The sequence below is a fragment of the Paralichthys olivaceus genome, chromosome 1 (assembly GCF_024713975.1).
Source record: "Paralichthys olivaceus isolate ysfri-2021 chromosome 1, ASM2471397v2, whole genome shotgun sequence".
Lineage (NCBI taxonomy): Eukaryota > Metazoa > Chordata > Actinopteri > Pleuronectiformes > Paralichthyidae > Paralichthys > Paralichthys olivaceus.
In genome coordinates this window covers 1372451-1394784 of record NC_091093.1, presented here as the reverse complement: position 1 = coordinate 1394784, position 22334 = coordinate 1372451, and the positions used below count along the sequence as shown (strand labels likewise).

Sequence of the window (22334 nt, the reverse complement as noted above, 5' to 3'; positions counted from 1 at the left end):
ACTTTAATTCATCCTGATCAATCAGGTTTCATCCCCAATAGATCTTCTTTCTCAAACACAAGGTGTTTGCTAAATTTAATGTATTCAACCAAATTGCCCCACTCCACTGTGATCTCACTAGATGCCCAGTGTAGCGGCTTTGTACTCCTCCGTTGCGTTGTGTATTTCACAGAAGAAGACCGTCAACTTTGGCAAACATGTCTTTTATTCTTAACATCTGGCAGAAGGATCGCACACAGTTAGTCCGGGTTTCCTCACACACACACACATACAATTGATCATCAGATCAACAGCAAGGTCCAACTGCTCTAATATTAAAATGAACATAACAGAGCTAACACAGCGTAATGTACCTGGCAGAAGGATTGCACACAGTTAGTCCGGGTTTCCTCACACACACACACATACAATTGATCATCTGAAAAATGTAAAATGGAAAGGAAGTGCGGGTTAGCTAACACATGCCACACTAGACATTTTATAAACAAAGAAAACAAAACAAGGATCGGCTCAACTGTTTAGGAAGTGTATGTTAATGCAGTGCAACTTAAACCATGTTTTAGTATTAAGTTACAGTTATTAATATAAAACGTTAGCGGCGCTCATATTCGTGCACCTACCAGATCAACAGCAAGGTCCAACTGCTGCTATCTCCAGGGGGGCACACCCTAATCTACAGGGGGGGGGCACGACCCTAATCTACAGGGGTGCACGACCCTAATCTACAGGGGTGCTGCATTTAAGAACCCCAGGATATTTAAGTGTCAGTGTTGTGAGATGAGTTTGTATGGCAAGTGGAATCATACTACACTTTAACTCCGTTACACTCCCCCCTACTGATCTCCACTTGCCCATACGCCCCAGACCAAAATAAAAAAATAAAAAGCAAAAACAAATAAATAATGAGACCGGACTGTACATTACTTGACCCACAAACCTACCAGGCACCAACAAGATCATATCAAGAGGAGGACATGGGTATTAAAAAAAAATAATAATAATAATAAAAAAAAATATATATATATAAATAAATACACAAAGAATTCCAAAGTGAACAGTGCTGCTAATATCACAGATACCAAATACTCCAGTCAAAAGACCATTCCTTAAGAATCAGAATGAAAAAGGGTTGCAAAGCCTTCCAACACTCATAGGAGAAACATGCCCACATACATGTTAAACTACTCGGAAATCATGTTAGTACAACAGCACTCTAATCCACAACCTGGACACACCCATCCAGTGGCCACACACAGGTGTCAAACCATCACAGAAAAGAAAAGAAACAAACAAACAAAAAAACAATCAAAACAAAAACAACAAAGAAAAACAACACACACAAAAAAAAAAAAACAACAACAACCCCCCCCCTTAAAAATTGAAGGAACTATGGGCTATATATGAACCAATAACCACACACACATATGTAAGGCCAATACATGAAATAATACTAGCAACCTGCAAGAACTTTCAGATGCATGTTCTGAATAAGTCTGAGGACCGGTCTAACAACCCTACCATACCTCGTCCGTATCCTCTGCAAACTGCCACTGGAAAAGTTCAACCCTGCCTCTGACGCTAAAACAGAACCAGCATCAAAAGGCAACATGCCAACAGAAAGAGCAGAGTCAGCAGGTCGAGAGTCAGGTAAGTCAACAGAACAGTCAGCATCAACAGCAGGACTACAAGGGTCAGACTGGTCCAGTTTGTCAGATCTGGTCTCGTCAGAACTGTCAAGTCCACCGTCACCGTGAATGTCAGGATCAATCTGGTCAGGCGAGTCAGATCCTATTCGGACATGTCCATCCACATCACCCACAGTAGATGAATGATCTCCCGTGGAGACTGGAAGCTGAGAGATCCAAAAAACAGTCCTATCCTCAGGTCCACTGCCAGGAAGAACAGTTGAATCAACCTGTTCAGCATGCCCCAACGACTCATCCACAGCCTCATCAGTCAGGGAACCGTCAAAGGATCCGTCATCCTCCAGATCAGCAGGGACAGGTAGGAAGTTCACAGGCATAATGAGGTTCCTGTGGACCACTTTCTCCTGATTCGTCGAACAGTTCCTGAGTCTGAAGGTGTGAGTGTTATCCTGTTTCTCCACAACAGTGTATATGTGACCCTCCCAGCGATCAGCCAGCTTCCTCCGACCTCGTCCTCCTTTGTTGGCCAACAAGACTCTGTCGCCAACATCCACAGACGCACCCCTCACCTTGCGGTTGTAAAGCTCAGTCTGCCTCTCCTGTTGTTTTGCGGTTGAAACCTGAGCAATCCTGATAGCCTCCGCCAAGTCCCGTCGGAGACACTCCACATAAACATCATAATCCACCACTTGCTCATCCATGAGCACAGACTGAAACAACATGTCCACAGGCAACCTGGGAATCCTGCCGAACATCAGCAGAAAGGGTGCAAAACCCGTGGTTTCATGGACCGTTGCATTGTACGAGAAAGTGAGTGAACGCAGGAATTGGGGCCATTTCTGTTTGGCTCTGGGTGGAAGAGCTCTGATCATGTTCCCAAGGGTGCGATTGAACCGCTCAACTGATCCATTGCCCATGGGATGGTAAGGTGTCGTGTGAGATTTCTCAACACCAGCGACTTGGAGCATCTCTGCAATCAGGCTGCTTTCGAAGTTTGCACCTTGGTCTGAGTGCACTCGCTCTGGGAAGCCATACACACAGAAGAAGTTGTTCCAGAGTTGATGAGCAACAGCTTTAGCCGACTGGTTGGGACAGAGATATGCCTGAGCTAGCTTAGTGAAATGATCAGTCACAACGAGTACATCTAGAGACTTGTTGGATGAGTCTTCAGCAGACCAAAAATCAATGCAAACCAACTCAAGAGGTCTAGAGGTCTTAACACTCTCAAGTGGTGCCCTGGCCTCAGGTTCAGGAGACTTACTGATCAGACAACGGCGACAACGCTGCACATATTCCTTGACATCCCTCTCCATCCCGATCCAGTAGAACCGCTGTCTAGCCAAGTAGAGCGTCCTCCTATGCCCTTGGTGACCTGCCTCATCATGGATCCCTCTCAGGACCTTATCTTTCAGGTGAGAGGGCACGACATACCGGTAAGTCCTTTTCTTTGTCACAGCATCCTTCGAAGTGCGATACAGAACACATGCTTTGATGGTAAGTTGTTCCCAATGTCGGAGCAGCCGCAAGGCTCCAGTTGGCTCATGTTGGCGTTCTCGTCTCGACGGCCGTCTCTGACGTTCCACAAAGTAAAACACCCGACCCAAGCATGGATCAGCACGTTGCAATGATGTCAGTTTGTCCTTGGGCAAAGGGCGGAAATCAGACAGCTCCGAAGGTAGAAGAGATTGAGTGAGCTGCGGCAAGCAGAACGCATGTGAGGGCAAGCAGTCTTCTTCTAGGGAATGTTCCAGAACAGCAGATACTGCCTTCGAAGAGATATGTGGATGCTGAGGCACTGCCGCTGCACTGTTGAAGGCCACAGACAAAGGGCGGTACTGCAGGCGGTTGAGGGCCTGACTTTAAGTCTAAGGAGGGTCGACTGCGAAGCCCAATGGTCACCACATCACGTGCCCTCCCCCTAAGCTTGCCCAAAACTTCATCCACCTGGTTACAAAGCTCAATGCCCCTCTTACACAGGTAAAGCCTCATAGCTTCCTCCCACTCAGAAACTGGAATCCTATCAGTGTCATCTCCCCTGAAAGGATGTGGCTCATAACTATCATGGTTGATTGTCAAGTTAACCTTAGAAAAGTCAGCTGTGGTTGACTGGGTCATGTTAGCATCATCAGCTGGAATGGACTTAAGACATGAAACAATGTTCTCACCTATACTGGTCCCTATCTGTTTCTCAAGTTCACTGAGAACATGGAAATCTCGACCCGAAAGTGCAGACTCACCATCCACCCCAGCACCTGCAGTGGCACTATCCCTCCCAGGACGACTGTGAGGAGTAGATGTAACATGCCTGTCTTCACTAAGCCCACCCAGAGTAGGAAACTGATTAAACCACAGCTTAGAACCCCTACCAACACTTGAGACATTATGTTCATCCATTTTCATAAAAAAAAAACAAAACAAAAAAAAACAAAACTGAAAATATACAAATATACAGCAAAGAGTCTGTTACCCTATGCAGCTTTAAAAAAAAAAAAAATGTTTTCAGTTATTCCAAACGGAGAGAGAATATAATTTTTTTTTCTTTCTTTTTAACCTTGTCGGATTCACACATTAAAATACATCACATTATATATTACAATCCACAAAAATATATATATATATATTTTTTTTTTTTCTTTTCTTTTTTTTTTTACTGTGACACAGACAGGCCACTCTATAACACAGAAAACACAGTCCAAACCCGGGTGCTAAAACCAGACTCACGATACCAAGGGAGTGAATAAAGCACCGGTGAAGCAGTCACGTGAAGAGTAGAGCTTGCGAGGTCACCACGGCCACGAACCCTCGTAGTTGAGAACGGGTCACGGCACCATTGTAGCGGCTTTGTACTCCTCCGTTGCGTTGTGTATTTCACAGAAGAAGACCGTCAACTTTGGCAAACATGTCTTTTATTCTTAACATCTGGCAGAAGGATCGCACACAGTTAGTCCGGGTTTCCTCACACACACACACATACAATTGATCATCAGATCAACAGCAAGGTCCAACTGCTCTAATATTAAAATGAACATAACAGAGCTAACACAGCGTAATGTACCTGGCAGAAGGATCGCACACAGTTAGTCCGGGTTTTCTCACACACACACATACAATTGATCATCTGAAAAATGTAAAATGGAAAGGAAGTGCGGGTTAGCTAACACATGCCACACTAGCCATTTTATAAACAAAGAAAACAGAACAAGGATCGGCTCAACTGTTTAGGAAGTGTATGTTAATGCAGTGCAACTTAAACCATGTTTTAGTATTAAGTTACAGTTATTAATATAAAACGTTAGCGGAGCTCATATTCGTGCACCTACCAGATCAACAGCAAGGTCCAACTGCTGCTATCTCCAGGGGGGCACACCCTAATCTACAGGGGGGGGGCACAACCCTAATCTACAGGGGTGCACGACCCTAATCTACAGGGGTGCTGCATTTAAGAACCCCAGGATATTTAAGTGTCAGTGTTGTGAGATGAGTTTGTATGGCAAGTGGAATCATACTACACTTTAACTCCGTTACACCAGCAGGCTTTTGACCAGGTAGAGTGGAGATATATGTTTGCTGCCCTCGATAAATTTGGCTTTGGGTCGAAATGTATGAATATATTAAAGATGCTTTATGCTGATTTCCAATCTTCTGTTCTTCCTAATCATGAAAGGTCTCCCCCGTTCCTGTTGCACCGCGGCACCAGGCAGTGTTGCTGCCTCTCTCCAATGCTTTTTGCATTGGCTCTTGAGCCACTGGCCATGGCCATCAGAGCCAACCCCCAAATCTCTGGTATAAGAGTGTACCATCGGTCTGTACACAGATGTAATTCTGACTCTTTCGGATGTAAAGGTAACACTTTCACCCCTTCTTAACTTGATAGATGGCTTTGGGTGACTCTCTCGGTTTACTATAAATTGGGGGAAATCTGTTTTATGCCTCTGTCTAACGGTCTTGACTCCACTTTTTTTTCTCAATATGCCTTTCAAAGTTTCCCATGACCACTTTTCTTACCTGGGCATTAACATCCCCAGAAATCCAAAACTTCTTTTCAAACTTAATTATACGGACCTGATTGACAAGCTCAAGTGTATGATAGATAAATGGAAACTTCTCCCCTTTTCATTGATTGGTCGTGTCAACATTGTTAAAATGGTTGTGCTTCTATTTCAGAATGTGCCCATCTTTCTCACCTCTTCCTTCTATTATCATGCCCTTTGTCTGGTCCTCCAAGCCCCCCCGAATTTCAAAGGCCCACCTGCAGAAGCCCACGGAGGAGGGTGGTCTAGGCCTCCCTGTCTTTAGGCATTACTACTGGGCCTGTAACGCCAGAGCATGGGTTTTCTGGAATCAGTCCACGGCTGGGGGTGCAGCGAAGTGCTGTTTATAAAAGACAAGTGGTTCCTGACTGTCTCTTGGTGATTTTGGGCTGCTCCAGCAGCTCGTTGGCTCTTCCCTCCGCTTTACAACAAGCCCTCATGTTTGGTATGGCCATAGCAAAGCAGCTCATCCTAAAGGAGTCGAAGACAGCTTCCCCTCCCTGCTTTAAAAGGTGGCTAAATAATATGGTTTCCTGGAAGAAGTTCGGTTTTCTATGTCTAACTCCCAAGATAAGTTTAAGAATATCTGGGGCCCTTTCATAGAATATATCAGGAAGGACAGACCACAAACTGGGACCTGAATGCTCTGCACTGTTTTTTTTGGGGTTTTTTTACTTATCCATGCTGAGACTTTGCCGTTCCCCTCTGGCTAAGGCCTATATGACTCATTCTATGTGAGTGGACTCCCTGTGACATCTGTTCAGTGACATGTATATTTACACATTTTCTTTTCTCTAAGTTGTTTAAGTGCTGGCTGTTTGTTATTTTTTGTTTGTTTTTTTATGTTTTTGTGGTATTGTGTATGTCTGTATTTACAAAAAATTACAAAAATTGCATAAATAAAATACAAAAAAAATGGTTGAGGGGGTTAAGATCAGAGGAGCTTCTTGGTCAGAGGAGACAGGCACTAAAGGTATTGCATTAATAATAGCTGTAACTTCAGTCATCAGGGTTATCAGAACCTCATGAGTCAGATTGGAGTGGCTCGCTTTTAAGAGCATTGAATCCAGGATGCATCATGCAATTCCTATCATGCACTCCCATGTGCCACCCATGTGGGATGAGTGGGGAGGATTGAACATCTCTGATTGCGGAGGTAGTTGTCCACACTCATCCCACCAGACTTTGGAGGATCCAGCTTCAGCTCCCTGGATGCACTGATGAAGTTGGTCCCACAGTCTGACCTCAACTACTTAGTAGTACCTCTGATCGCGAAGAATCTGTAAAGTGCATTGATGAAGCTGGAAGAGCTGATAGTTTCAATGACTTCTATGTGAACAGCTCTAGTGGACATGCATGCAAACAAAACCGCCCATCTCTTACTGTTGGCTTGCCCTCCTTTAGTGCGGCCTGCAATGACCTCCCATGGTCCAAATACATCAAGGCCAACATAGGAAAAAGGGGGGTCAGTCTGTAAACGTTGTAGTAACACATCCATGGATAATGCTGCTAATACATCTTTTGGCTCCTACTATCCACAAGCCACTTGCTCTAACAGTTCCCTCAGTGAAGTGCCTCCCTTGATGCTTTACAGCCACATGATGATGACGAATGAGCAGTGTAGCAATGTGATGCTTGCCTGGGATCAGAAGAAGGTTGGCTTCATGACTTGACAACTTTGACACTGCAAGGCATCCTCCTACCCACAGTCGGCCATTTTCATCAATCACTGGATGAAGCTTGTGCAGAGAACTGTGAGAACGAGACAGATCTCGTTTTGCCATGATGCATTTGATTTCTTCTGTATACACTTCATGCTGGACACGTCTGATCACTGTGTGTTCTGCTTGACTTAAAGCTTCATCTGTGAGACTTGTCTTGCAGAGGTGCCAGCCTGCACAGCTCGTGTCTTCTCTAGATTTAATGAAGCTGTGAGAGTTGTGACGAAGGCCACTGCTTTGATGAGGGATGTCCACTTACAGAAGCGCTCAAAGCGTGCTGAACCCAAATGATTTGTAGACACTGTGGTGGCAAGCACTGTCACATTAGAGTGAATATCAACATCTGACTCTGAGTTCAAATGGGCCTTTCTCAGGTGTTGTGCTCTCAGGCTGCAAAAGAAACTCTGGACCACATAACCACATGGTGCTGGCAAGCTTCCCTGCTGCTACAGAGCTAGAGCCATGATCAGCTCAACACAAGTGTTTACATATACGTGGACTCTTCTGTGCTGATTGTTTATGTATCCAAACACCACTTTACTGTCAGTGTAGAATGTAGTCTATGTAGGCTGCTGCAGCTATAGCTCTGAATGAAGCATCTGAGAACATCTTTTGAGCTCTCTGCAGGACATCGAAAGCCTCAGCTTCAGTTGGAAAGGATTTCAGGGCATCATCAATGTAAAAGTCCTGTTCTATGAAGTGTCTTGCATCACTGCCGTATACCCCTTCTGCCTCCTTTGCTGCCATTCTCAGCCCGAAGATTGCCACTGCTGGAGAAGGACTATTTCTAAAGACATGGACTCTCATGCGGTAGTCTACCACATCCTTGCTGAGATCATTGTCTTCATACCAGAGAAAACGAATGAAATCTCTGTGATCTTCACGAACAACAAAACAGTAAAACATGTGTTCTATGTCAGCTGTTCCTTTTGAAACCGGAGGAGCACGCCCAAAAGAGTGTTGTTCGTCGGGTCCCTTAAGCAGCACGTCGTTGAGAGACACTCAGTGCACTTGAGTCAAACACCACCTGAATCTTCCCAGGCTTCTGTGGGTGGTAGACGCCAAAGGTGGGAAGATACCATCTCTCTTTATCCTTATCACAAGGTGGTGCAAGCTCTGCATGTTTGTTATCAATCATTTTCTGCATGAATTTGACAAAGTGTGCTCTCATGTCTCCCTTCTTGTCAAGCGTGCAGTGAAGAGACATAAGTCGCTTGTAGGCATAGGATCTGTTGTCTGGGAGCAGACGCCTGGGGCTCCTAAATGGTAATGGTGCAACCCAGCAGTTTGTATCATCTTTGAAGACTCCTTCCATCTTCTTTAGAAAGATTGTGTCTTCAACAGAAGGTGCAAGCTGGTTGTCGGTCACAGTGCGGCGAAGACAGTCTCTCCCAAATTCTCTGCAGTGGGAATCCTTGTGAGGGAGCCGACTGATGTCAATGAGTGGTGGAAACGGGGTGTGATCGGCTCGAGGTGCTGATGTACTACGGTGAGCGTATTGAGTCATTTCCGGTTGTTGTTATTGCTGTTGTGTCTGTTGCTGTTCTGAATACTCCTCTCTTCACTCTTATATTTATATTATTCTGAAAACGTTTCCTTATCGACTCTCTATCTATACACAATCACGACCTTAATCTCCTGCTCCGTACCTGCCACTCTCACGCTAAACATCGGTGAAGCGTAATTTCTTTGCCGGTTAGCAAACTTAGCTCCTAGCTTTAGCGGTAGCCATGGCTTCCCCCTTTTCTTCTCCCTCTCCTGCCCTCTTTTGCTCGGTGTGTCTGATAATTAGCCACTCCTCTGCCTCCTTTAGTGGTAAAGATATGTGTATTAAATGTAGTTTATTCCGTAAGCTGGAGGCGAGGCTTAAGCCTAGTTTATGCTTCTGCGTCACGTCTACGCCGTAGCTACGCCGTAGGTCGTTGAGCATTCGAAGTTCTGCGTCGAGGGAACGCGTCGCTCTGCAATTCACCGCCATGCCGCTAGGGGGGTGTGGCTGTGTGTTTGTGTGGTTCCAGGGGTTATAAGCCGAATGCTTGCTTTGTCTTCCGGTCACAGCAAACAACAGTAAACAACACAATGGCGACCGGCGTGGAGCGGCTGTATTTGGAGTTGGAGCTTATCAATATTGAACAACAAATGCTTATATTGCGAATGATGAGGCGCAGGCGACAGAGAAGACGTTTGCGGAGGTGGTCCGTGCGACCACTAAACCGGTCGAGGCTGGAAACGGGTGAATTTACAACACTGGTTCACCCACTGAGGGACCTGGATGAACAAATGCACTTTCGATACTTTCGAATGTCAACGGGGCGATTTGACGAGCTTCTTCGCCGTATACGGCCATTAATAACGCACCAGACAACGCACAGCATGCCTATTGATGTTGCTCAGAGACTGGCGGTGACGCTGAGAATTTTAGCCTCGGGTGGAAGCCAGCAAGCTGTGGCGGCTAGCTACAAACTGGCGTCGAGCACTGTGTCCATCATTTTGTCGGAGGTCTGCAAAGCATTGTGGACAGCGCTTCAGCCCGACTTTTTGCCATGTCCTTCACCCAAACAATGGGAAGCCATGGCAGCAGATTACTGGCGGCTGTGGAACTTCCCAAACTGCGTTGGAAGTCTCGATGGTAAACACGTTACCATAAAAGCACCGCCAAACGCAGGGAGCGACTACTTCAACTACAAAGGGGCTCACTCCATTGTGCTGATGGCAACATGCGATTCCAGGTAATTCCTATCGAGCAAAATAATGTAAAACATGTTTGATCTATGGGTTCATGTAATGCCTGTGTACAAATCCACAGTAAAAAAACATTAATGATAACGTTGATGCATTGATGTCCTTTACAGATACAATTTCACAATGGTGGACGTGGGAGGATATGGAAGAGAGAGCGATGGTGGCATTTTCAAAGAGAGCAAGTTTGGGTCGATGCTGCTCGGCCACAAGCTCAACCTGCCCCCACCAGCTGAACTTCCAGGAACTGGAGTCCAGATCCCCCATGTCATTGTTGCTGATGCTGCCTTTCCCCTGCACTGCAACTTGATGCGTCCCTTCCCAGGCAAGCATTATCACACACACATATCTAGCTATCTATCTATATATATGCAGCTCTAATAATGTGTTATATGTATATACCATTGAAGTTAAACAGTACGTTATGACTTCCTATACAGGAGTAGGCATGAACATGGACAAGCAGGTCTACAACTACCGCCACTCCAGGGCCAGGCGGGTAATTGAAAATACATTCGGCATCATGGCTGCACGGTGGCGAATTCTTGGGAGACCAATAGAGTTTCGGCCTGAAAAAGCTGTGGATGTCGTCAAAGCCTGCGTGGTCCTACACAATTACCTCACCTATACAGATGAGGTGAGCCCCCCAGACAGCAGATACATCCCGCCGCATTTTGTGGACACCGACAGTTGTGGATCAGTGCAGCCTGGCGAGTGGAGAAAAGTGGTGGCCAATGACTCGAACTTTGTCGAATCTGTGGATCCCACACTGATGTCCAGGGCCCATTCCACCAGAGCGGCATTGGCTATTCGGAGTGACCTGATGGCTTTCTTTCAGTCACCTCAAGGAACCGTGCCATGGCAAAATGAGATGGTGTCCCGGGGCACACTCAATAAGTGATGTTTGTGAGCTATGCGTTGTGTGTAAACTGTGCTTGTGCTGTGCAGTGTGTGCTGAAATAAATATCAAAACAACTGTTTGAAAACAAACCTGTGTGCTTTATTGTCATATAAACAGAACAAATATATATATATACATATATATATAAAAAAAGGTATAGTTTAAAAAACAATCAGGGCAAAGTCCAAAAACACCCAACACACACTTCAAATATTTACAAAAAAACTATGTGCAATAAGAAGTTCACGGGCGTGGGCTCCTTCATTGTCTGCTCTCGTGTATCAGGCTGTAGACGCTGAACATGACATCAGGTCTCCGGTCCTCTGGCACCCTCCGGAGCAAGTCGGCCACCGTTTGCCCGAACCTGGAGCACTCATCAACCCCATGCAGCTGCTGCTGAATCTCTAGCCTACGGTCTTCTAGGCTGGCCATTTGCTTTGCAAGGTCGTCCTGCTGGTCCCTCTTTCTCTTGGGCCGAGGCACCGGGGACTCCACCGTTGCAAAAGCTTGTGGCTTGCTGGGAGTTGCAGGGGGAGCTGGTAAATCCGGTGTGGTAGACCGGGGGGGCTCGGTGGGCGACGCAGAGGCCTTGTCGCTTTCCGACGAACTGCACGACGTCTGCTTTTAATGAAAGAGTAGATGCTTGATTAGTCTGTGTTTGTTTACAACCAGTAGCCGATATTACATGTTGTTAAGGTTTTACGTTACACATAAGCACACACATAACCGATGATGTAGCAGTAGTAACAGAAAACACATACCGCTGCCTCGTAGTTGGACTCCGTTTCGCGGTGCTTGACGTGTGGTGCCAGCCATGATAAAAAATAATAAAATGCTGGGACTTTTTGGCCGCCTGGGTCGCCGCTTTTTGTGGCGAGTTTTTTCCGCAGCCGGACAAATTTGTCCCGGAGGTTCTTCCACCTCCTCGTGCACTCCGCGACCTCCAACCCCGTGTTTTGGGCGATTTCTCGCCACGAATTGTTGGCCATTTGGCAGTCTTTATAGTTCTGTGAGGAAGTGTTATAGATGTGGTCGTACTTCCTGACCTCCTCGGTAAGTCGTTCCTCCAGCTGGTCCATTGTTGCTATCTCCACACAAGAACTTTAAAAATGGCGGTGTAAAAAAAAGCAAATCCCGGAAATAGCAAATCCCGGAAATTACGTTCTGAGCGGACCAATCACAGCGCTTACGGTCCGCGTCGACGTCCGCGTAGTTAGGATTTTTGGGAGGCGCACGTCAGGCTACGGCGTAGACGTGACGCAGAAGCATAAACTAGGCTTTAGTCAGCTAGAGGCACGACTCCGCACCATTGGGGCACAACCTTTAGCGGCTAGCATTAGCTTGTCCTCAGTAGATGGACTGAGCCCAGTAGAAATAGCGTTAGCTTCCTCAGCCCCCCCTGCGGTTCCCGAGCAGCCGGGAAGTCAGGGTTATTGGGTGACTGTTCGCGGAAAGAAGCATAGCGCTAAATCAAAACCCCCGGCACACCACCATCACATTTGTGTTTCCAATAAATTTTCCCCTCTCAGCAACGCACCGGCTGAGGATACGACTCTAGTCATTGGAGACTCCATAGTACGACATATGAAGTTTGCGTCACCAGCGACCATAGTTAAGTGTATCCCTGGAGCCAGAGCTGGAGACATAGAGTCAAATCTTAAACTGCTGGCTAAACGTAACAGTAAATTTAATAAGATTATTATTCACGTCAGCAGTAACGACACTCGCCTGCGTCAGTCGGAGGTTCAATTCAATTCAATTCAATTTTATTTATATAGCGCCAATTCATAATTTACATTATCTCAAGGCACTTTACATTTAAAGGTCAAGACCTTAAAACAATATTAACGTAGAGAAACCCAACAGTTCCCACAATGAGCAAGCACAGGCGACTGTGGAGAGGAAAAACTCCCTCATTAACAAGGAGAAACCTCTGGCAGAACCAGTGGGGGGTCATCTGCCTTGACCGGTTGGGGTGAGGAAAGAAAAGTAAGGGGGGAGGAAAGGAGAGATGGGTGGAAAGCGGGGGAGAGAAGAGAGAGATGAGGTGGAGAGAGAGAGACCGGGAACAATTTGGCACCATCAGTATCAGGGCTGACTATAACAATAACAATGTAGTGATCTACAACAAGATTATATATATTAATGAATTACTGAGTTATTGTAATTAATGATAACAATGGTGATGGTAGTCATTGTTGTCCTGCAGTCCCGGTGCCAGAGTTATCTGAAACGAGAGAGAGAGAAGAGCCAGAGGGATTATGGGAGGACAAAGTGACACTTTGACATGATGACATGTTAAAATAAATAAATAAATAAACAGGTGTGGGGGGGCAGAGAGACAGAGAGACAGAGGGAAGTGATGAAGTGCTCAGTGCATGATGGGAGTTCCCCCAGCAGTCTAAACCTATAGCAGCACAACTAAGGGATTCAGGTCTCACCTGATCCAGCCCTAACTATAGGCTTTGTCAAAGAGGAAGGTTTTTAGTTTTACTTTAAATGCTGGGACAGTGTCTGCCTCCCGAACCCAGAGTGGGAGCTGGTTCCATAGGAGAGGAGCCTGATAGCTAAATGTTCTACCTCCTGCTCTACTCTTACAGACTCTTGGAACCACTAGAGAGCCTGTGTTTTGGGAACGAAGTGATCTACTTGGATAATAAGGTGTTATCAGCTCTTTGATATATGAGGGGGCGTGATTGTTAAGGGCTTTAAATGTGAGGAGCAGGATCTTGAATTCTATTCTAAATTTTACAGGGAGCCAATGTAAAGAAGCTAAGACAGGAGTGATATGATCTCTCCTTCTACTTCCTGTCAGCACTCGTGCTGCAGCATTTTGGACCAACTGGAGACTTTTAACAGTCTTCATAGAGCATCCTGCTAATAGGGAGTTACAGTAATCTAATCTAGAGGTTACAAATGCGTGGACTAGTTTTTCAGCATCCTGCTTAGACAGGATGTTTCTAATTTTGTTAATATTGTGCAGATGGAAGAAAGCCGTCCTAGACACTAGTTTAATATGGGGGTCAAATGACATGTCTTGGTCGAACAACACTCCAAGGTTCCTCACAGTGGAGCTGGAAGCCAGACTGACACTATCCAAGGTGACTATCTGGTCAGACAGTGTTTCTCTTAGATGTTTAGGGCCAATTACAACAACACTAAAATGTCACTAAAATGAATGTTAAATTGGTGTGTACATACACCAAAACTATGTCCCACACCGTAATCTTGTGCCCGGACAATAATGTGGGCTATAGAAATAATTGGCCAAAATTCTGGGGAAAGCCTGGTCTCATGAGGAGAGATGGCATCCACCCCACTTTGGATGGAGCCTCTTGTTGTGTGTGAAAACTAAGTTTCACTCGTGGTCCAGAAGTTCAAAAATCCAGTTGAATAAAAAACAGGAGAGTCAACTTAAAAACAGCAGAGTTTATTGTCGACAAAAAACCCGAGAGCATTCAATAGCAAGCCGGAGCTTAACCAGAGAAGGACTCTGCCTAACAGTAGTGTGATGCTGTCTTATAAACCCTTTAGTGACCACACCTGTCGGCATTTCATTGGTCACCATCATTTTGGGGACACACGTGTCAGTAGGTCATTGGTCTATCGTTTTATCGTGGGCACACGTGTCATAATTTCATTGGTCACTTTTCTCACTCTGGAAATTTCCACTGGGCATGTTGGGATCTTACACTAGTTTTGCCCAGGCATGTCTATTTTACTTTTAAACAGTTTTGACACCATTATCTTTTGTTCAATCAGCTTTCTATTTTTAAAAAAGATATTGTTCTTACATTTAACACCATTATGTTTCAATTCGGTCAGATTGTCTTTTTTAAAAGATTAATATTTCTTCACACAAGTTATACAATCACCTCATACTGCTTGTTACACACAGAATATATGATTTGATTTGTAGTTACATTCACATACTTATTGTAATCAGTAGTAAATCATGTTTCAATCACACATTAGTTTGTAGTGCAGATTCTTAAAGGTATATAGTCACATTCATAAGTGACATGGTTTGATGGCCAAAAATTATACTACACTCTCTTATGGCTAGAAATATTATAACTTATTTAACTTGACAATTCAGAGTCGAGACCAGGCAGCAGAGTTGCAGTCCTACACACCTCTCTGCGCTTCTGGATCAGTCACCTACATCTATGATAAAGACTGTGTCTGCCTCCAAAACTCATAATGTCCCCATTAGACCGATAGGAAGGAGAGGAGCAGTCCACAGTAACCTGGTAAAAATTAACACAACCCATGTCACAGAATCTAAACATAATAAAATGAAATGTGGCTTATTAAATGTCAGATCACTCAGGTCTAAATCTCTACTGATCACTGACCTGATTAGTGATCACAAATTTGATTTATTCTGTTTAACAGAATCCTGGCTCCCACAGGACAAATTTGTGATCATAAATGAAGGTACACCTCCAACCCACAGTAATACACATATTCCCCGAAGTACAGGTAGAGGTGGAGGGGTAGCAGCAATATATTACTCTTACCTTACAATTAACCCTCGAGTTAAAGAACATTTTACATCGTTTGAAAGTCTCACCCTTTGTCTTTCCCACCCAACCCTTAAACAACATAAACCTGTTTATTTAACCATCCTTTATCGCCCACCCGCTGCTTATACAGAGTTTCTAAATGAATTTGCAGAAATACTGTCAGAACTAGTCCTTAGTGCAGATAAAATCATCATCATGGGTGACTTTAACATTCATGTTGATGAAGCCAATGATAGCCTTAGAGGTGCGTTTAACTCTCTGATAGTTTCATTTGGTTTCTGTCAGCACGTAGATAAACCAACTCATAACTTAAACCACACCTTAGACCTTATACTGACACATGGCATTGATGTTGAGAATGTAGTAATGTGTGATTCCAACCCTTTATTGTCAGATCATTTCCTTCTCTCATTTGAATTTATGACTAGCAACTGTACTCAGGCGAGTCAAAAATTCTCCCATAGTCGGTTACTGTCCGATAACAAAATTGATCAATTCAAGGAGATAATTCCCTCTCTTCTGCAGCCATGTGTAAATGAAACGTGTCATGAAATCTTTTCAACCTCACTCCTGCAGAACTCGATAACTAAGTGGATAGTACAACCTCAGGACTCCAATCTGACCTTGATAGTATTGCTCCTCTGAAAAAGAAGTTAATTCATCAGAGGAGGTTCAATCTGTGGTTTACTTCTGAAACTCGGACCCTAAAACAGGCAACACAGAGGTTAGAGAGGAAGTGGCGCTCCGCCCGTTCTGAAGTTAATTTTATTTCCTGGAGGAGTTGCCTTGAAGTGTATAAAAAAGCTCTTCAACATGCCAGAACATCATATTACTCTAGACTAATAGAGGACAATAAAAACAACCCCAGGTTTATTTTCAGCACTGTAGCCAGGCTGACCAAGAGCCACAGCTCTATTGAACCAAAAATCCCATTGTCATTGAGCAGCAATGATTTTATTCACTTCTTCACTGATAAAATTGAAACTATCATGGAGAAAATTCACCTTTACTCCCCAAAAACTCAGTCACAAACTGTCAACTATGAAAAAAGTGTAGGCCTAGACTCACGGTTAGATCAGTTCTCCCAGATCACCCTTTCACAGCTATCTTCTCTAAAACTTCAACCTGCTTGCTGGACCCCATCCCTACTCAGCTCTTTAAAGAGGCGTTCTTAGAAGTCGGCAGCACTGTATTGAATCTTATCAATAGCTCTTTATTAACTGGCTATGTACCACAGGCTTTTAAACTAGCAGTATTTAAGCCTCTGCTAAAGAAGCCTAGCTTAGATGCAGGTATCTTAGCAAATTACAGGCCTATATAAAACCTCCCATTTACTTCTAAACTTTTAGAAAGAGCTGTCAATCAGCTGCTTGATCACCTCCAGAGAAATGACCTGCAGGAGGGCTATCAGTCTGGATTTAGAATGCACCATAGCACAGAGTCAGCACTTCTAAAAGTCTCAAATGATATTCTCCTAGACTCTGACCAGGGTCTTGTCTCCATGCTGGTCATGTTAGATCTCAGTGCTGCATTCGACACCATTGACCATAACATTCTCCTTCAAAGACTAGAGCAGGAGGTTGGGATTGGAGGGACAGCATTAAGCTGGTTTAGGTCTTATTTATCAAATAGATTCCACTTTGTTAGTGTTAATGATGAATACTCATCATACACTAAAGTTAATCATGGAGTCCCACAAGGTTCGGTTATTGGCCCAATACTCTTTAATTTATACATGTTACCATTAGGCAATATTATTAGAAACCATAACATTCTTTTTCACTGCTATGCAGATGACACACAGTTATATTTATCTATGAAGCCAGACAAACTGAACCATTTAATTAGACTTCAAAACTGTCTTAAAGACATCAAGGCCTGGATGACCCAGAATTTCTTATTGTTAAACACAGACAAAACTGAGGTCATAATCCAAGGACTCCTTGCAGTGCCTAGAGTTACTAAGAGTAGAATAAGTGGTAAAACTTTCAGTTACCAAGCTCCTCTCCTTTGGAACCAGCTCCCACTCTCAGTGATGGAGGGAGACACAGTCTCTACATTTAAGGCTAGACTTAAAACCTTCCTTTTTGATAAAGCTTTTAGCTCTACCCTGAACCATAGTCATCCATAGCTATGCTGCTATAGGCCTACACTGCTGGGGGATCACCCATCAGGCACCAGCACCTTCTATCTTCCTCTCTCTTCTTCACTCTCTGCCTGGTTTATTTTGTTATATCTTATTACATATCTCTAACTCCTTAGGTCTTCTCGTCCCCTCCTTGGTCCATACTCTCCGGAGCCCGTCCTGGTGAGGGTCCTGGTGAGGGATGGACCTAGTGAGGTCGCTGGTCTTTCGCAGGGCTGACGTGAGGGCTCACGAAACCACCAGCACTTCAACCTGAGGACCTCCCACCTCTGGAGCCATGAGTCCTATTACTGCGCACGTGAACCATGAGGCAGGCAGGAGTGCCCGGGGGGACCAACGCGCCCTTGGAAGACCATGCAAACGTCCATGTGGAGATTCCCGGGCTGGATTCAAGCCCCTGACCTGACACTGACTCCACCCCCCCTTCATTTCCTTTTGTTCCCCTGTATTACTTGTTATTTGTCCATCACCCCAACCGGTCCTGGCAGAGGCCGGACTTTTGTGCAGCACCCTGAGACAACTGTTTGTTGTGATACCATGCTATATAAATACATTTGATTGATTGAATTTATGTGGGTTTAATGGTTGCACCTGTTGAGGAGTCGCTATTGTGTGACCCATCAGGCTGAAATTCTCTTTCACACTGAAACGGTTGTCACAGGGGGTGAGAAAGCTGGGGCGTCCATTGTCTAACACGTGTTTTTAGAGCACTCACTTCAGTTGGCTTGTGAGCGCTGCCGAAGCACACATCACTGATGATAACCCAGCCCAGTTCAAGCTTCTGTGCATATGGGTCATTGTGTCTGCCATTCAACTGTTTTCTCATCTTGTGAGATGTCAACATCTGGGTCGAGGGGTTAGTCATTAACCTCCAGTCATTAGTTGACTCTTTGCTAAGAACCTTGCGAGGTCACTGGCAGCGTTGTCAGTAGCTGTGTGGTTCACGCTGAACCTATGCTGAGGCTGTGACACATTGCAGGGAAGACTTTGTGGTGTTGGTTTACTACCATCTAGTAGTGAAAAGTGGTGGCAGTTTGGTTCTTGTTGAAAAGATGTGAAGGTTGGGGAAGGTTTCACTTGTTTCTGCTGATAGGTGTTGTCATCATGCTGCATAAACATGTCTTTCTGACTTCGAGGAAGTTCAGTGTGTTCGTGTTTATTTATGTAATCAGTCACTTTCTGCTCTGGGGTTAACTGCCTAGGCAAGAAGGTTCAAAAAGGTTCAAAGGTTTTATTTGTCATCTGCACAACAGATACAGCGTACATGTTGGCAATGAAAATCTTAAATCCCAGGTGCCTCAAGCAGCTCAACATGTTATAGTGTCAGAAGATAATAAAACAAGAGTAACTAAAAATACAAAATACCAATATACTAGTGCAAATAAACAAGAAAGTACAATGTCATTAACTAGTGCAAAAAATAAAATAAACACAAAAGGTGCCAATAAACATTACAATAAAACATTATAAGGTGCTACGGTGAATATGAACATGTGCAGTCATAATTTAGCAGCAGTTATGGGGAGGTATGAACAGATATGAATTATTGTACTCATTTATTTTTGTGTAGCTTAGAAATATGATGAATAGAAAGATGTAGCAGAATGAGAATTATTATAGATTAAATAAGTAAATATAGTTCTTTGTGTGTATGAATATTATAATGTTTAAATGAATATGTTGCTATAAACAGATGTAGTGACTTCCACAGAGCTCAGGAGTTCAACAGTCGTATAGCCTGTGGGATAAAACTGTCCCTGAGTCTTGAGGTCTTGGTCTGGATGCTGCGGTACCGTCTGCCAGACGGCAGCAGACAGAAGAGTTTGTTGCTGGGGTGATGGGGGTCTTTTAATATACTGTGAGCCTTCTTCCTACAACGCTGGGTTTAGAGGTCCTCCATGGATGGTAGCTCCGTCCTGGTGATGTGCTGAGCAGTTTTTACCACCCTCTGTAGAGTCTTACGGTTGAGGGCGGTGCAACTGCTGTACCAGGCCGTGATGCATCCGGTAAGGATACTCTCGATGGTGCACCTGTAGAAGTTGCAGAGTATCCTGGATTCCATGTTGAACCTTTGCAGCCTGCGGAGGAAGAAGAGCCGCTGACGAGCTGTCTTTGTGATAACCCTGGTGTGATGGGTCCATGTCAGGTCCTCAGTGATGTGAACCCCAAGGAACCTGAAGCTGCTGACTCTCTCCACAGGAGTCCCATCGATGGTGATGGGGGCGTGTCCATCTCTCTGCTTCTTCCTGTAATCCACAATCAGCTCCTTGGTTTTGCTGACGTTGAGATGGAGGTTGTTGTCCTGGCACCAAGATGTCAGGGCTCTGACCTCCTCTCTGTAGGCCGTCTTGTCAGGGAGTAGAGGAGAGGGCTGAGCACGCAACCCTGGGGGGCTCCGGTGTTGAGGGTCCGGCTGGAGGATGTGATGTTCCCCATCCGCACTGCCTGGCGTCTGCCCATCAGGAAGTTCAGGATCCAGTCACAGAGGGCGCTGTTGAGCCCGAGGTCCCTGAGCTTGATGACGAGCTTGGAGGGCACAATAGTATTGAATGCTGAACTATAGTCAATGAACAGCATCCTCACATATGTGTTCCTCTGGTCCAGGTGGGAGAGGGCAGTGTGGAGGGTGAGGGTGATGGCGTCGGCTGTGGACCTGTTCTCCCTGTAAGCAAACTGCAGGGGGTCCAGTGAGTCGGGAAGGGAGGAGGTGATGAACTGTTTGACTAACCGCTCAAAGCACTTCATGATGATGAGGGTGAGTGCAACTGGGCGGTAGTCGTTGAGGCAGATGGTCTTTGTCTTTTTAGGGAATGGAATGATGGTGGACTCTTTGAGACAAGTGGGGACTATAGACTCGAGCAGTGACTTGTTGAAGATGTCTGTGAACACCTCTGCCAGCTGAACTGCACACACCTAGAGAGCACGGCCAGGGATGCCATCAGGCCCAGGAGTCCTATGTGTGTTGATCTTTTTTAGGGATCTGCACACATCTGCACTGGTTAAAACCAGGGGGCAGGGGCAGGGATCCTGAGCTTTCTGTACCTCCACAGCCGGGGGTCTCTCAAAGCATGCATAAAATGTGTTCAGTTCATCTGGGAGAGATGCACACACTTCCTCTGCACCACTTGTTGTTCTTTTATAGTCTGTTATAGTTTTATTCCAGACCACGTTTCTAGCGTTGGAGCCCTTGTAGTTAGACTCCACTTTGTTCTTATAATGTCTTTTAACTTAGAACTCAAACTCACTGGGGTTACCTGCCTAGGCAAGAACTCAAACTCACCACTTTGCCCTTCAACACCGAGCTGAGCAGCAGCAGCCTCCATCACCTCTGCTTTGGCCATGGCAACATCAGCCTCTTTCTGGAGCTCAAGTACTTCAAGAGTTGCTTCTAAGCAAGCCTTTTCGACCTTGATGCTTATTTCTTTCTCAGCGTAGGCTAATCAGGCTTTAGCAGCCTGTGCTTCTGCTCATGCTTGTGCTGCTGTCATACTTGCTCTTCTTGATGTATCTGATCTTCTCGAAGCTCATGCTGATGATCTAACAGTCAGCCTTCCTAAAGAATTTGAGGACTTTAGGAGTGAGCGGAGAGCAATCTGGTCTCCTCACAATCTTGACCTAAAGCCTTCGATGTCTCCATTATGCTTGGCTGAGAAGGCTGGTGAAGGTTAGTGTGTGTCTGGTACTGGCTCTCTAGTCAGTATCCAAAAGTTTGTTCACGTTAGCAATGTGAGATATGTCATCGTTAACAATCTATCGTCAAAAACATTCCCCAGGGTAAGAATATAAGAATATGTCATCCCACGATAAAAACGATAAATTCCCATTGATGATGTATATATGTGCACGACACACTGGCAGCCAAACACATGTGTAATATTGACACAATGAAACAATGGCAGAAGGCGGAGCAGATACGCCGGGCAGCAAGGAGCTCGTTCCTAAACGAGGCTCCAGCTCCATTATCTGGAACTGGTTTGGTTTGTCTGACGCGGAGCAGAAATTTACAACGTGCAAGGTTTGCAAACAAATAGTGCCTACAAACGACAGTAACACCACTAATTTGTTCCACCACCTCAAGCACAAGCACAAACCAGAATATGACGATAGCCAGAAAGTGCACAAGGATGCAGAGGCAGCGTCATCTTCATCCAAAGAAACTTGCAGATGCATTTGCTCATTCCACACCTTATGATCATCAAAGTAAACGGTGGAAAGAATTAACAGAGGCAGTGGCGTTTTGCTTGGCGAAAGATATGTTGCCACTCCATACTGTGAAGAAGGAAGGATTCAAACGAATGATCCATTAAATGGACGCTAGGCACAAGTATTTTTCCAAGACAGCCTTGCCTAAGATGTACGAAGAGTGCCGTGATGGATTACAAACAATGCTGTGTACAATGGAGTTTTTTGCTTCAACCACAGACATGTGGAGTAGCTGAGCCATACATTAGCCTTACCATTCATTACATAATGAGTGATTGGAGTTTGAACAGCTGTTGCCTTCAGACGAGTTTTTTCCCGATGACCACACGGGTGAAAATATTGCGAGCAGTTTGAAGCAATTTCTGCAGGAATGGGAACTGGACGAGGCCAAACAGGTGTGCCTGACTACAGACAGTGG

At 45.0% G+C, this 22334-nt stretch overlaps 2 protein-coding genes across 2 annotated transcripts; one reads left to right on the top strand and one right to left on the bottom strand.

Annotated features, from left to right (window-relative positions):
* Positions 1 to 8739: 8739 nt before the first annotated feature.
* Positions 8740 to 14386, top strand: LOC138407667 (uncharacterized). The gene is made up of 3 exons (XM_069524614.1): positions 8740 to 9268; positions 12322 to 12786; positions 14209 to 14386. Exons 1-3 carry the CDS (start codon positions 9129 to 9131, stop codon positions 14384 to 14386), a joined length of 783 nt encoding a protein of 260 aa, XP_069380715.1. The 5' UTR covers positions 8740 to 9128.
* On the bottom strand, positions 10944 to 12156 carry LOC138413475 (transcription factor Adf-1-like). The gene is made up of 2 exons (XM_069537073.1): positions 11800 to 12156; positions 10944 to 11656 (listed from the first exon to the last, which is right to left on the bottom strand). Exons 1-2 carry the CDS (start codon positions 12115 to 12117, stop codon positions 11300 to 11302), a joined length of 675 nt encoding a protein of 224 aa, XP_069393174.1. The 5' UTR covers positions 12118 to 12156; the 3' UTR covers positions 10944 to 11299.
* Positions 14387 to 22334: the final 7948 nt, after the last annotated feature.